At 33.9% G+C, this 16,521-nt stretch overlaps 3 protein-coding genes across 21 annotated transcripts in view; 2 read left to right on the top strand and 1 right to left on the bottom strand.

Moving 5' to 3' along the window:
• syne1a (spectrin repeat containing, nuclear envelope 1a) overlaps window positions 1–1,476 on the bottom strand; it is a 238,807-nt gene extending 237,331 nt beyond the window's left edge. The window contains exon 1 of the mRNA XM_087298227.2: window positions 1,308–1,476. The gene's annotated coding sequence lies outside the window, so the exon portion shown is untranslated. The remainder of the gene's footprint in view (window positions 1–1,307) is intronic.
• serac1 (serine active site containing 1) lies at window positions 1,197–13,218 on the top strand. Of its 17 annotated transcripts, none has more exons than XR_015517879.1 (17): window positions 1,197–1,273; window positions 1,971–2,139; window positions 3,056–3,092; window positions 3,250–3,392; window positions 4,559–4,648; window positions 5,722–5,853; window positions 6,962–7,083; window positions 7,164–7,292; window positions 7,762–7,875; window positions 8,443–8,605; window positions 8,676–8,826; window positions 9,923–10,064; window positions 10,185–10,285; window positions 10,370–10,482; window positions 11,221–11,403; window positions 11,520–11,663; window positions 12,485–13,218. XR_015517879.1 is itself a non-coding variant. In XM_087297703.1 (17 exons), exons 2-17 carry the CDS (start codon window positions 2,049–2,051, stop codon window positions 12,619–12,621), a joined length of 1,977 nt encoding a protein of 658 aa, XP_087153829.1. In that variant the 5' UTR covers window positions 1,197–1,273; window positions 1,971–2,048; the 3' UTR covers window positions 12,622–13,218.
• A 532-nt stretch (window positions 13,219–13,750) lies between these two features.
• Window positions 13,751–16,298, top strand: gtf2h5 (general transcription factor IIH, polypeptide 5). 3 transcript variants are annotated; one of them, NM_001243148.1, is given in 3 exon segments: window positions 13,751–13,802; window positions 14,031–14,130; window positions 15,713–16,298. In NM_001243148.1, coding segments are annotated over 2 exon segments (216 nt in total). In that variant the 5' UTR covers window positions 13,751–13,802; window positions 14,031–14,095; the 3' UTR covers window positions 15,894–16,298.
• The last annotated feature ends 223 nt before the right edge of the window (window positions 16,299–16,521 follow it).

Here is a 16,521-nt window from a genome sequence, read left to right as displayed (position 1 = left end):
ACCTAATTAACCTACTTAAGATTTTAAAATGTCACTTTAAGCTATTCAGAAGTGTCTTGAAAAATATCTAGTAAAATATTATTTACTGTCATCATGGCAGAGATAAAATAAATCAGTTATTAGAGATGAGTTATTAAACTATTATGTTTAGAAATGTGTTGAAATAAATTCTCTCTGTTAAACAGAAATTAGGGAAAAATAAACAGGAGGGCTAATAATTCTGGGGGCTAATAATTCTGACTTCAACTGTTTATATATATATATATATATATATATATATATATATATATATATATATATATATATATATATATATATATATATATAGTTCTTAACATGAATGAGTACACCCCTCACAACAAATCTTTTTTAAATTTAAATGATTATTTTCTATAGGAAATAGCTTTACAATATTATATTTGTGCATATACATTAGATTAGTCAGTACTGACTGAAGCTTAATCTGGAGCTAATCTAACAAAATAACTTACGATAACGGTCCAAAATTTATACAACCAAATTTATGTTAGGGAAAATTTTTAAATAAAAAAAGAGCAAAATTCAAGAAGCAAAACATTTATTTTTTGCTGTTGAAATTTTGTAGTTTATAATTTCCCCCCAATATTTCACATTAATTTAAATGTGTTATCTTTCTATTTCTACAGATGTTAGATGAATAAATTATTATTTTGATAAATATATATGTTTAATAAATCTGTTTTGTTTAAATGCACCATAATATATTACACATATTACCTATATTCACTGAGAAATGGATAAAAATATTAATTTTCAAAATGGAGTGTACTCATTTATGTTGAGCACTATATAATATATATATATATATATATATATATATATATATATATATATATATATATATATATATATATATATATATATATAGGGCACAACATCAATTATATATCATTTTTTAACCATTTTAAACACAAATAGTTGTTTTGTTACACTAACCATATAGTTAATACTGTAATAATAAAATAATGTGATTAAATAAAGGTAATATATGATAATGAAAACAATCTTTTTCAGGTGAACATTCCATTCAAATGTCTAAACGTGTCAGTGAACCGACAATAAAACTTATTGAGAACCGAAAAGACCAAGGACAAAAAAACAATATGCTGCCAACGTGTTTCGAAGAGCGTTTAGAGCACACACATCCTGGAAATGACCTGGCATTCATGCATCACACCCATGGGTGAGGAGATTTCCCTGACAAGAGGAAGGAATTGTCTCAACAGGTTAAAATGTGAGCAAAGAATTCAACTTTTTTGTGGACATACCGAACCAGCTGTGATTAGACAGATAGCTTTCCTCTGTTTAGTCTTGGGTGTTATCTCGTCAAGATTCCAGCTGATCTTCTCAGCTGCTTTAAGTTGAAAGAATGTGCTGTACACCGGTCGAGAGAAGAAAAATAAAAATTGATTGCCCATTAGACTATTACGGTAGGACATTTTTGACGCGTGACATTGACATTTGTGTTGTTTACGGTAATGACGCTTTACGTTCATGTGCGTTCAATCTGAAAACAGTTCCTGTTTATATTTGCTGTCAAAGTGTTTTTATGGCGCGTTTATTGGAACAGCCTTCAGTTTTAATAGGTAAATTACACATTTAACGTACAGTTTTAGTCGTTAAATGTCAATATTGAACACAGAGAATGCATTATGTCGCTCAAATGCTAACGTTACACATTTAATTTCGGGTTTTTAATGCACAAGCCGACTGATTATTAAATCTCAAAATATGAGGAATTATCATTAATGTGAGACCTTTGAGAGCCGTTAACTAGTAAGAAATCATCAGGCTGTGTTGTAAAGGTAGGGGCTCATATGTTGAAAAAACAACAGCCGACAGTGACTCACTTCATGACCTCTCCACCATTTCTTGCTAATTTTTAGTATGTAGGTTATAAACGAGGTGTGAAGAATAATATTTATCACCAGCCATCACAAACACCGGGCTTCTGGCTTCTGGCCTAGTCTGATGTGTGTGATCGTCGGATATCTGCGAGTGAACCGCCAATGTCTGTGTCCGCCCTGAGACTGATCCGCGTGCGGAGGCTGAGCACCTCCGGACCCGCCGTGAAGAGAGCACTGCCATGGAGAGACATCAGTAAGGATTTGACACACAGCCTAAATTTTCTCTTCAATAATAACAATAACCTGCAGGAAAAAAAGACCCATTACAACCGTTGTAAGGGTTTTTGGTTTCTACCACAAATACCATTAAAACATTAAATCATATTTTTTCTTACCATCCAAACCAGTACATTGTAATATTTTCTAATGTGTTTCGGAACATATACTGTGCTATTAGGATTGATTGGTTTTAGCATACCACCATAAAAGGCAAAAATAAATAAAAATCAGTGGAGACTATTTGAATTCCCATCAAAAACATTACAATTTCTAATATAATCATCACAAAAAAATATGATGTTTTTTATTTTTTCATTATTTCATTTATTTTTTATTACATTTTTAATCAGCAACTTCATTTTAATTATTGATTTGACACGGACGATGTGTTGTCACAGTGAAAATGTAAATTAAATAATTTATTTTTAATTTTGGCAAATATTTTGCGAACAGTGTTATATAATGAAATTGTTATTCTGATTTTCATTTTAATTTCCAATGTTTATTTGATTTATTTAAAATCGGCAGGAATTACCTTCCATATGATATATCTTCTGCCACAAAAAAAATACAAGTAATCACAACAGTTATAAATTATACTGTTAAACGTGAAATGTCATATATCAATCATTAGATAATTAATAAATACATAAATAAAACATTAAAACATCAAACCAAAACTACTTATATATATATATATATATATATATATATATATATATATATATATATATATATATATATATATATATATATATATACTTTTATATATATATATATATATATATTTTTTTATGCTACAATTCTGTTGGCCCTTATATACTATATGGTTTATTGTTTTGTGAAATTGAGTAATTCTGAATGCTGGAATTCATCTCTTTTGTGTATAGGAAGAATAGCAAAAGTGACTGGAGCTATAGTATTTGGGTAGGTGTGTTGTTTTCTGTTTTTTGCATGCATGTTGACAAGCCATCAATAACATTTGACAAAGAATAATGGAGCATTCCAAGTAATATATCATCAAGCCATATTTGTTATCCCTCACAAATACGTGATTCTGAATAGATCATGTTTGCTTCCACAGAGGCTGTGTTTTCATTACATATGAGGTGGTTACTCTTAACCAGGCCTTGACAATCGACACCAGTGCCATATTACAGGAGAAGCAGAAGTCCTACATCTACCCCACTCACAGCACTAATAGGGAGCAGGAGAGCCTTGCTTCTGGTGCGTGGAAATTTAAACACTTTTTGTGCTGGAGAGAGTGTTTACATTTTTCAGTGACTCAAAAGATGCATTTGCATTTACATTCATTTCTCGAATACAGCTTGCAAATGAGGTATACTACCATACCAATAGATATATGAAGATATATGATATATGTATATGATATATGAAAGTGCCAGGGTAGTTTCAGATTTACTGAAGAATATACTTGTTAGAGATGAAATGTGAAAGTTTGAATGAAACACAGAAAGTAAAATTTTTTCATTTTTAAAAGTTGTTTGGTGAAACTGCAGTGCATAAATTATATTTTTATCTTCTTTTTGCAAGGATATCATAAGTCTTTAGCAGTGTTGCCAGATATAGCAAAATAGATATAGCCCAAAAGCGGTCCAAAACCTGCACAAACGCACAAAAATACACCCAATTTGAAAGTAAATTCATTTGAAATTGGGATTAAATTGAAATAACCTAGTGACTTTAACTGTCATAATTTTTAACCATGCAGCAACCAACACCAGCAGTCACAGAACCACAACATTACTGGATCACATCGAAACATTGGCTGCCTCTTCTCATCCACACATTGCACTTAATGATGTGTAGATTACACTACATAGTAGAGTATATTTTACTTTTCAAATGTGGTATAAATTCATCCCATTTTGGCACTTTAAATTCTTTTTAACATAATTAGGTGCTGCTTGTCAATCAGACAACTCTTCTATGTTTGTTCTTGCGGTCAATTGCAAAAAAATAACGATTAATCAAATTGTCAAGAAAAAAAAACGCTTTGAGTTTAACTGCAGGTGCTGCTTGATGCACATGCACGTAACCTTCCCTTCCTCTTGCGGATGGACCCACGCCGTTTGCTCTATGCACTGGTCACTACTAACTGAATATGGTAGGAGCACACAGTAATGTTTTGTTTAATAAGTTGCATATAAAATTTACGTTTTAAAACCACCCAAATTTTGTCAACCCGTCAATGCCATTTTTTACCCGCACAGTCAAATTTAAAACTGCCCAATCTGGCAACACTGGTCTTTAGATTAGATTTTATTGTTTGATATTGTATTTTAGATGTGCTGTTTGATTAAACTGTATAACAGTTGTTTGTATTACATTTGAAACTTAATATTTGCCCTCAACATTTATTATTTGTCCAGGCCTTACAATCAAAACCAGAAGGGAGCTTCATAAAGCAGCAAGAAAGTTTCTTGAAATTACATCAAGAGTTCTGCATCACCCACTGGACGGTGAGTAGGACAATTCCTGTCAATGCTTTTAAAATAATATAAATAAATATATTGACAGTAGGTACTGTCTAAAAGCATCTGCATAATTGCAGTATACCAGAGGATGTGCATATTAAAACACCTAGGGACAGTGTGGTCGCATTGCATCTCAGGAAACATCTGCATTTGTTGACTGATTTTTGACCTAAATGTCCCCTGTAGCTGCACAATGAGGAACTGACATAGAGTTATGTTCTTTTTTAAATTGGGAAGGTACTGTATTTTAATGTCTGTACTGTTCTTCTGCATAATGTGGACTCTGATATTCTCTGTCTTCTTTTTTTTAATCAAAGCATACTTGAGAACAGGTTTGTGACTGAAAAGTAGTTTATAGTTTACCGTTTAAAAGCAGCAGAGCTGATTATGGAGCAGGAAACTAGCATTTTAAAAATGATTTCAGCCTGGCCATCAGAGGATTACCTTGTATTGAATTGTATTTAAGGTTATTCAAATACAGTTGAAAGTAGAATCGAACCATTTGTTTAAAATGTAAAACATTACAGTTCTTTGATAAACTAAATTCATCTCTAATGAAAAGAAATAAAATATCTACTTGAGGCCAGACTTTTGATTGGGTTCCAGTGAGGAGAATAAGGGGTCATTACCACAGAACATATATTTTCATCCCTCTGCAATTCTTTTATCATTTGTTCTTATGTAAAAGTGCTAGATGAAATCATTTAACTGTCACTTTTATTTCTTTAGCAGAATATTGTGCTTGACACCGTGTTCTAAAAAGTGTTCAACTGTTTTCTTGTCTAGTATTTTTGTGCAGCAAAAACAAATTCTGTGTAAATGGCCCCTGAGCTGTACTGTAGAAGTAGATTAGACAATATTAGAGACAGTCAGAAGTACTGAATTCAGCATGTTTAACTGAAGGCACCTGTTCTTACAGTTGCCTTTTGTCAAAATATGTCTTAATTCTAACTTTTGGCAAAATATTTTTTTTACATATCAAATAATATTATATCATAATCTCTAGTTTGTTTCCATGTTTTCTTAAATAAGCATGTGGTAATGTTTGTTCCTATCAGAGCATCTCAGTCATCTAGATGCAGATCCTCATGAATGTGCTCTATGGGTGTTGTTGAAGAGAAGTCGCTCTGCTGACAGGGCAGTAAGACATCTGGCGGTGCAGGAACTGGCTCACAATCACCACTGGCAGGGTGAGACATGGCAAACTTCAAATTCTTATAGATTTCTCCAGTTTCAAGATTGTCTGACTTGAATGGGATAGTTCAGCTAAAAGATTAAATTTACAGTTAATTTACTCACCCTCAGGCCTTTGAAGATATAGTACTGGTATTGACTATTAGATTTTAGCTGAATCCATGGCCCTTGGTATTTCGTATAATGCAAGGCAATGGTCGTTCGTTTTCAAAATTGAAAAATAAATGCATGCAAACAACTCTAAATCAATTCCCATGGCTCCTGATTATATGTCTTATGTAGTGAAATGATTGGTCAGTGCAATTGCTATTGATTTTTTATTTTTTTTTTTATATAATATTTTTGCCGGGGGGACTAATAAATAATTATATGTTCAATCCACTTAATTTTTTTAAATCAGATAAGTTACCTAAATCGATTTGTGTTTGGACAAAATGAATGAATTGTGTGGAAGCCTACATTTTTTACAGTGTGTATGAGTGCGTGCTTACACATTCATCATCAAACGACCGGAAGCTTCTGTTCACTACACCCAGTCACATGCCAAGTTTTGTTTGCCTAAACTGTAGATTGAAGCTAATAATACTGTAAATAATGTTTAATTTCTTATATAGACCAATCGTTTCGCTTCTTAAGACCTCAGTGTATCATTCAGGAGCCAAGAGGATTGATTTAGACTGGTTTGCATGTGCTTATTTAAAAAAAAAAAAACTGGAAGCATTGACTTGCACTTTAGGAATCAGCGAGGACCACAGATTCAGCTAAAAATCTTTTCAAATATTTTACTTCAGAAAAAATGTCTTGGAGGACCTGAAGGTAAATAAATGAACGGTTCATTTTTATTTTGGGGTAAACTATCCCTTTAAGGCTTTAATGTATCAGCAGGAGTGATGAGTATTCATTTTATTTTGCCTCTTTGTTTTCGGTATCATTTGCCATTACCTTCCATTTTAAAAATCCCCTAAGTTCATAGTTTACATGGTATGAATTTTAGTTCAACGATCTATTAAAGTAAAAATTAGCATAATTTTTTTTTTATTGGATGGAGATTAGAAACATATCACTAAACAAACTCTGATTGGTCATTTGTCTTTTCCATCACAGATTATCAGTACCAGACTGCAGCACAGGTGGTAGATCAGCGCACAGCAGTGGCCCTCGCACGCATACCTAATGTGGACCTGCGCTTCTTTCTGCCTCCTCCTCCACTGCCGCATACTGAGGATGTGAGTAGCTATTAAATGAGACAACTGTTGAACTGTTATATAGTATCAGCTACATGTGCTAATGTTTTGTGCATGTATAGGATATATCAATAGAAGATGGACTCAGGCAGTTACTGGCATCTCTGCCCCAGTCGGATGTGGATCAGTGTGTGCAGTACTTCACTTCTCTGGCACTTAGAGAAAGCAGCCAATCACTCGCCTCTCAGCGGGTGAGACAAACACACTCAAGCAGAAGAGTGCAATAGGCGGGTTCTGGAAATCCTATTAATTTTCTACATAATGGAATTCATACAGTTAGCTATAAGATTTATTCTTTGGTATATGCTTTTTTAGCCTTATTGCAACTTATTTAATAGTGGAAATCCTGGAGAAAAACAAAATGATGCTCTAGAGAAATCTCCAAAAAGGTCTAAGCTAAATGTACATTATCATATTGGAAGAATCTATCACTTAAATATTTGTTATTTGTGCATATTTTGCAATATACGTTTTTAGTTTGTATGTACATAATAAACTGTTTTATATTAATAGTTTGAAGCTTGTAATGTTGTAATTTACTTTTAATGGGTTGATTTAGTTCATCCCTCTTTATAGAAGACTTTTTACTCACTATGAAAAAGTGAATGGGAGAAACAGAGTCAGTCTGTTAGTTATGCATTTTTTGGTCTGTGGTTATAGGGAGGACTGTGGTGTTTTGGGGGAAATGGATTGCCCTATGCTCAAAGTCTGACTTCTACCCCTTCTGAGAAGGTGGAGACGTTCTGCCTGCAGGCCCTGGTGCAGCACTCAAAGGTGAAGACTTACAAACTCTGCAAAGGGACATGTTTTGTGCAAAGAGGAAGTAACCAATGATCAAAGCAAACAGGATGCTTCTGATGTTTTTTGTATTTTTGAAATGCAGCTAGAGTTTGACTTTTGGTATTAAGGAGATGAATAAATGCAGTTAATTTTGTCCCCCTTAGGTTATTCAAGATGAGGGTCATAGTTTTCTTCAGTAGTACTTTTAAGAAGTTGTTTTGCTGAAATAGTGGTTGATGGCTACCAGCTTATATACTTGGATACTTTGAGTGTCCAAAAACCATTTACAGGCAACACAAAAATATTTGTTGTGGCTCTTGACGATCCATTGAGTATGTATAATGACAAATAATCCATCTGTGCAAGATTATTAATTACAACAGTATTCCCTTTAATTCACGGCCTTGCAAATGTTTTATTCATTTTTTTATGCACCAAGTAAAAATGATTTAGCTACACATTTTTGGGTGGCCTGAAGATAAGTAAATTAACAGCTAATTGAAATTTTTGGGTGAACTAATAATATCAGTATTTTTATATTTAGACATTCTTTGTTTACAGGTTCGCAGTCATTGTGAACATATTGTTGCTAATGGAGGATTGCAACTCTTGCAAAGAGTCTACCAGCTTCGCAGAGACTCTCCCAAAATTCAGCGCAACATTGTGCGAATTATTGGAAATCTCGCCCTGAATGAGAATTTGCACACAACCATAGTACAGTCAGGTTAGTTTTGTGTTTAAATTTTACTGAATAATGGATGAAAAGTTGTTTAACATAGAATGTCTGTCATTAGGTTGGATGTCTGTCCTGGCTGAGATGATCCAGTCACCACACATTATGCAGGCATCTCATGCTGCTCGTGCCTTAGCCAACTTGGACAGAGATGCAGTAAGGCAGAAGTACCAGGATGGTGTTTACATTTTACACCCACAATGCCGAACCAAGTAAGCATATTAAGTTATTTGGATAACCTAAATTTCAAAGGTTTGCAGTTATTTCTTAAAAAAGTAAAAAGAATAAAAATGCTATATTGATAGACTTTTTTGTAAGCAGAAAACAATTATTATCACATACTGTATTTATACCATGATTTACCGAAGGCTCTAAATGACACTAAAAGGTCATTCAATGTAACTATAGCATGGTTTCTGCTACATTCATTCTTTCATGGCGGGGCGCCACACCAAAATTCATCCCGGCACAGCTACATTACAGCTTCTCATTCACATTCAGTGATTGTTGTATTTTTATATCGGGTTATAATTGCTCCAAAATGCATTAAAAGGTAAGTGAATTATAACAGCGCAAACTTTTCTGTCATCATAGTAGTGGTGCTGTCATTTGTTTAACTCCTTTAAGGTGACATACTGACTTACTGACAGGTGCATGGTGCGAGAGGCCAACAAACACAACATAGCTTTCATGATGAACACAGTTTCCATAATTATACTTTATTTATAGATAAAGGTCTATGGTTTTGCATACAATTACATTACCTTGCTGGAGTTAATAGCCATTTCACTTTACTTCAGGACACATTATTGCTGCTCTGTTGGTCTATTGGAGAAAATCATAAATATTCCTAGTAAATCTAATAAATGTTGGAGACATACTCGTTACATACAGGCACTATCTTTCTACTTCTCCATTATTTTTCAAACCACAAGATTTACAAAGTTGTCAGCAAGAATGTTTTATTAATAGAAATATAATACAATTTTGTATGATCATTTATTATTTTATATGTATTTAATACGTACCGTTAGATGTTGTTTTCCTTTACAATGTATATAAATGTTTTAAACTAAGTTATGCTAAGGCATTATTTCAACATTATTTTGAATATTTATTTTACGTTTATGTTAAACTTAAGTGGCATTTTATTTCAATATTTAAAAGTGATATTTAAGTTATATTTTGCCTTTCTGTGTAACAAATTTTATTTTTATTTTTATTTATTTGTTTTATTCTTTAGTTTTACACAATGGTTTAAAAGTCAGTCTGCTGATTGGGTCTGAATTAACCATTTCTAACTCTCAGTCAGCCAATCAAAGCTGATGTCCTCTTCGTTCATGGCCTCTTGGGAGCAGCTTTTAAAACATGGCGTCAAAAGGACTGTGATGTGACTGATGATGAGAAGTTAGAAGGAGTCAGAGAGGACTACACTGAATGCTGGCCCAAGGTCACATATTTTCCTGAAACCACACTTACCCAAGTATCATTTGCAGTATAATGGCCTTTCAGGGCTTTAGATGTATTTTTGAAAGTCAGGAATTTAAATCTTATTTTGCATTTTCCACAGTCATGGTTGGCAGCAGACTGTCCAAACCTCAGAATCCTGTCGGTTGAGTATGACACACATTTAAGTGACTGGAACTCTAAATGTCCTGTCGAAAATCAAAGGTAAATTTGAGCAATGCACATTCCTAAATCACGTGATTGACTCAATGTAGAGTTTCTGATGTCATTGTTTTTTATGACGTACAGGAAATCGTTGGCCTTCAGGAGTCAGGAACTGCTGAGGAAGTTGAAGGATGCAGGTGTAGGAGAAAGGCCTGTGATTTGGGTAGCCCACAGTATGGGAGGTTAGTTAATGGGGGGTCTTAGAATAACCAGCACCCAGTTATGAAAGTAAAGCTTTCTGGAATCTCTTATTTTTAATCTGTCGATATATTTTTTTACAGTAGAATAAAAAAATAAACCATATTGCAAATGATTTTTAACCAAGTTCACTAGCATGTGATGTCCTTTTATAAATGATCTTCTAAACCATGTTTAAATGCACAAGGGCAATTTGATACAACCATAAATTTGTATGGGATTTGCTGGAATTGTGCCACTTCCTTTTTTCCCTCTCTTTTCTCTGTACTACTCATTTTATGTACATAATGTTATATTATGGTAAAATATGCTGTAATGTAAATGTATATTATTATTATTTATTATTATGTAAATAAAATGTCTTCAAGTCAAAAAGCTTATATATAAAAGCTTAAATACAAATACAAAAAGCTTATATATTATATTATATCTGCTTATGTATTCATATCTGATCCAGAAATTTCATATTTCACCTAATAATCTCTGCAAACCCTTTTTATCAGACAATTAAGGTGCACTTGACTGTAAATTGTTTTGTTAAGAGAAGAAATATTAGGATGAGTTCAAACTTTTAGTAAAGCTTGGACCAAAAACAGAAACCAATACATTGAGTCCATTTTGTAATACCGTTTATATTTCAGAAAATGTTGTAATGAATTGTACAGCCCAGTATGTAGGTAAAAACCATTTGTCATATGGAGACTGATTAAATAACTCTGTCATAACATTTGTCATAGGCTTACTTGTAAAAAAGATGCTGTTAGACGCTGCGAAGGATCCTGACCTCAGTTCACTGATCAAGAACACAAAGGGCGTTCTGTTCTACAGTGTTCCTCATCACGGCACCTTCATGGCAGAGTATTCAGTGAGTGTTCGATACCTTCTGTTTCCCTCCATCGAAGTCAAAGAACTGTGTAGAGGTATGACATGTTTTCTTTTTGCTTTCTGAATATTAGTACAATATTAATTCGTCCTGATGAGATTAATACAGATCTCATTCACACTTTAGCTTTCATGTTTACCTGCTTTACCTCAGACTCTCCAGCATTACGGGACTTAAATGAAAATTTCCTGAACATTGCAAAGGATCGTGAGTTCAAGGTTCTTAGCTTTGCAGAAACTGTGCCAACCTATATTGGACCAATGCTCAAAATATTGGTGGTTCCAGCCCATTCAGCGGGTAGGTCTTATTAAACAGAAGACATAAGCTGTGTCCCAAATGGCACACTATACACTTTGCACTTAAGCACATACACACTCAACAGCATAGTGTATGTATGTAGTGTCGTCTCAAATAGTACCCTAACGGTTCTTTTACATAGCAGAAATTCAAACCGTTTGCCTGATGATGTTTGACATCCAAATTAGTGAAATAAATGACCAAACTACCAAATAATATTTGCAATGAGTAGAACCACATTCACCATTGGGAGGCGCTATAATTAATCTTGTAGGAGAATTTTGCTTTTACATTCCAAAATAAATAAATTAATCCAATCATCAGAGCCTGAAAGCTCTACCTCTTCTTCTATGTGAGCAAAGCAGCGGATGTTAAGTGTGTGAAGTGTCCATCATACAACACTTCATTTTACTGGTTGAATAAGTGCATCATCCAGGTATCTAAAGTGCACTAAATCTTTTTAGACTTTTCCGTGTGAACACACTATACTTATACTATTTATACTACAAAATGCCGTAGAATAGTGTGCAATTTGGGATGCACCATATTCTTCCTTGTCACCATTTGTTCATAACACAGGTGTCAAACTCAGTTCATGGAGGGCTGCAACTCTGCAGTTTAGTTTCAACCCTAATTAAACACACCTAATCAAAGTTATTGAGTCCTTCGGGCTTGATTGAAACCTACAAGTAAGTGTGTTGAAGCAGGTTTGGAACTAAACTGTGCAGAGCAGCTCGGGGAATTGAGTTCGACACCCCTGGTTTATAATGATTGTTAGTTTTAGGTACCTGGTATCATGGTTTCCTCTTTTGCTCTTTCAGATCTGGGTATTGGAGACCTCATCCAGGTGGACGTTGATCACCTCAACATCTGCAAGCCAGAAAAGAAGGACACGTTTCTTTATAAGCGTACTTTACAGTTTATTCAGGATGCTCTTGGGGGACGTAGAATTAAGTGAAAGTCTTTACAGTTTCAATTGCTTTCTTAAGGATTTAAGCATCACTTTTTAAAAGATAGTGTTATCTATGACTGCCATGAAGGAAGAAAGTTTTACAATTGCAACTGGAGCTTTTTGGACATCTAAACTGTAATGTCCTGTACATTTGAAATACCACTGACATTTCACTTGTATTGTTATTATTATTTATGCTTGCCATATGAATATGTATTATGGTAAAATCCTTGTTTAACTTTTAATGTTTTACCCCTTCAAAGCCTTGTACTGTATATCATTTCAGAGTAATTTGAATGAGCACTTGTTAGCATTTATTTTAACTAGACATAACAAAAAAAAAGATTATCAAACTTAGTATGTTTACTACATCACTGCACATTTTTAAACTCAGTTTTATTTATAATATTTATTCTACTTGAACAAAATAGACGTGCTAATGAAACCTTGCCTTGTTTTTTTGGTTCACCAGCTTTCTTTCTACTACCTCAGACACACAAGTACTGATGTTGCTGTAATTGCCAATACATTTGTACTAATTCACTGACCACAGTACTTTATTTTGCCAAATCTTTGTCATGTGAATAAAGTTTTGAATCCAAACTTTCCTCTCCAAGAATATACACTTTCACTGTAAAGCAGGGCAACACGGTGGCTTGTCCTGGATGGGTAAGTTGCCATTTCTGTATGGAGTTTGCATGTCCTCCCCGTGTTGGCATTGGGTTTCCGGGTGCTCCGGTTTCCCCAACAGTCCAAACTGCAAAGACATGCTCTATAGGTGAATTAAATAAATTTATTTGGCCGTAGTATATGAGTGTGAATGGATGTTTCCCAGTTAGGTTGCAGCTGGAAGAGTATCCGCTGTGTAAAACATATGCTGGAGAAGTGGGCCCTGATGAATAGAGGTACTAAGCCGAAGGGAAATGAACGAATGCACAGTAGCGGTATTGTAATGCAAATGAGTACTCTAATCTCTATGACACACTATTGTAACCGTTAAATAAAAAGGGATTAGTATTCGCAATTCAAAACAGATATGTCCCAAATAATCAAAGTCTTCAGGATTGCGAGAAACTTCCAGGTGGGTGTTGTACTTTTCTGTCAGGGTATGAGAGCAGTCAAATAGGGTCTGAACTGCGCTCCAAGCCAGCAGAGGGTAGTGGAGTTGACTGGTCCAATACTAGTCGGTGAGTAGAGGAAAACCATTGTTTCTAAACGCTAAATAGTTTTCTGACACCAGTCACTGCAACAAAGTAAAGTGGCAAAAGACAATAAGAATGTAAGTGTGTATGTTTTAACGCTGTCTTTAAAGTATAGGTTTAAGAGCTGTAAACAAAATGTAAAATATTTGTAAGGACTAACGTCATTCATGGTGGACGGCTAACGTTGTTGCTATTTCGTTTTCTCTCATACAGAGCTTTTACTGTACCTTTACTGAAGCAGCAGTAAGTTACGTTAGTGTTAACACATCCCGTCCAAAATGGTCAACGTGTTGAAAGGAGTTCTCGTTGAATGGTAAGTTTTACATACCACTGCCATTTAAAGCTGCACTGGTCATTTTACCTCAATACAACATTTAAACGAGAATCCAACGGTGGGTTTATTTAAGAAATGTGTTAAATCTAATGTGCTTACACACAATGTGGATTCATATCCGATTAGTAGAAAATAGGGCTGCACAATATATCGTTTCAGCATCGATATCGCAATGTGATCACAATGTTGAGTCTGGATTATAATTGATTATTTTGCTATAATGATTCGTTTTATTGACTTGTTTATAAAAACAAAGACTATGCAGTATTATTTTACATCTGATTATTTAATTCATGTGTACCTGAATACATTTAGACTCTTCAGAAAGCAATAAAATGCTGTTTATTTAATTAGCAATTTTTTCTTTATTGAATTCATCTATGCTTGTAGATTGCTTGTTATATGTTATGAATCATCCCAATCCGTCTAAAATTCAAAATTATTTACAAACCGTTTTTTAACTAATCTGGTGAAATTGTATTCATATTGCAGTGTATATCACGGAATAAAAATTATTGCAATGTATATTTTTTCCAATATTGTGCAGCCCTAGTAGAAAAGTACTTTTATTTTACATTTTTACGCCACTAAAGCAATGTCGCTGAACAACTGTTCACTAACGTAAACGTTACTTGCGAGAATATAATTACAGTCGACAGATGGTTAACATTTATTCACTGTTAAACGGCAAAAATCAGTTCAAAGCATTTGAAAAATGTGGAGAAAATATTAAAAAGTCTTTATTCACATGGCTAATCTTTAAAAAACCTACGCGTTTCGGAAAAGAACAGTTCTTTGTTTTATAAAGGCAAAAAACTGTAGTTTTTTTTATGTGAATAAAGGCTTTTTAAAAATTTTTCCATATTTTTCGAGTGCTTTGGATGGATTTTTGCTGTTCATTTTGATGAATCCCTTACCCAAAGAGCACCGATTATATAAGCTACCCCTGAGCACGTTTTGTTAGATTTTGGATTTATTCACTGTTACCTGTAACTAAAAACTTTTTCTTTACCACGTCCACGAGGCAACATCCTTAGCACGGTATCGGATCAGTTAAACTTTCAAATTGTGCAATAATTGTGAACTTAATTCTGTTTATTGTCACAATTTCGATGGTTTACTTCCTGAGAAGCAACTGAAAATAATTGAGGTAAAGTTATTTTTTTATATTTGTTCATTTTAAAGCTCTCTATATCGTTTACCACGCTAATTTGAATATGGGGTCTGAAATTTAATTTAAGTATGACTTCAAAACAACATTAGCACGATTTAACTGACAGTGAACAATGTTGTACTTTGATGGTTATTGGCTGCTTATATGATTTTCCTATTTAGAATTTGTAAAGAATACTTTTCTGAAATTATATTATAAGGAGAAAATCTGAATATGCAGGATATAAAACCCACTTTACCTCAATCTGAAAAAAGCCAGACGTCAATAACATCAAATACAGGCTTGACAAACCTCTATTCTTAGTGCACCTTTAAAATAAAAGTCATGCTCTAGTAGTAGTGCACCTTCATATATAATTCTCTCTTTTTTTTTTTAAATGTGACCCAGTGATCCAGCTATGAAGCAGTTTCTACTATATCTGGATGAGACGTCAGCTTTGGGGAAGAAATTCATCATCCAGGATTTGGACGACACGCATGTTTTCATCTTAGCTGAAGTTGTGCAGATTCTCCAGGAGCGAGTAGGAGAACTGATGGACCAGAATTCATTTCCCATCACCCAGAAATAAACATCTGAACCTTGACAGCAAGACCCTTCAGTCTGTGGGAGCAGATGGATGTGGAGATTCTTTCAGCACAATTGCACAAACACAGATGAAGCTGAAATATAGAGACGATGACTGCCTACAGGGATGATGATGTGTATTCTCTTTGGTTTAGTTTGACTGCAAAGTTCTTTTATCTGAAAAAAGTATAACTTTAAACTGTTTATGTTTTTAAAGACATATGTTTAAAAGACAGAGGCTGTCCTGTGTTTTGAAAGTATTGTTTTACATGCAAGATGGCATTGCCTACAAATAGTTATGTTTTACTGAAAGTATATGTCATACTGAATGCAGACGGGTGATGTCTGTGATTTAACTTCATGCATAATATGCTTAGTGTCAAATAAACAGAAGAATTCAGCTAAAGTATTTAATGTGTTCTTATTCATTTGTCTCCTCAAAACATAGGATTTAATTTGATCTACTCTGTGGTATTGCCAGTTTGTGTAGGTTTAGGTTCCCTTCCTGTTTATGTTCTACAACACCAATACAAGCCTTCAATATTTGATCCTGAAACTGGTAAAAAGATTTTACCTTGTGGTGAAGGGAAAATTAAAAGAGTGAACTGCATTCGATTTGAAAAATATCCAGC

The sequence above is a fragment of the Danio rerio genome, chromosome 20 (assembly GCF_052040795.2).
Source record: "Danio rerio strain M-AB ecotype USA chromosome 20, GRCz13ab, whole genome shotgun sequence".
Lineage (NCBI taxonomy): Eukaryota > Metazoa > Chordata > Actinopteri > Cypriniformes > Danionidae > Danio > Danio rerio.
The sequence above is the reverse complement of the archived record's forward strand: the minus strand, read 5'-3'. Positions and strand labels throughout refer to the sequence as shown.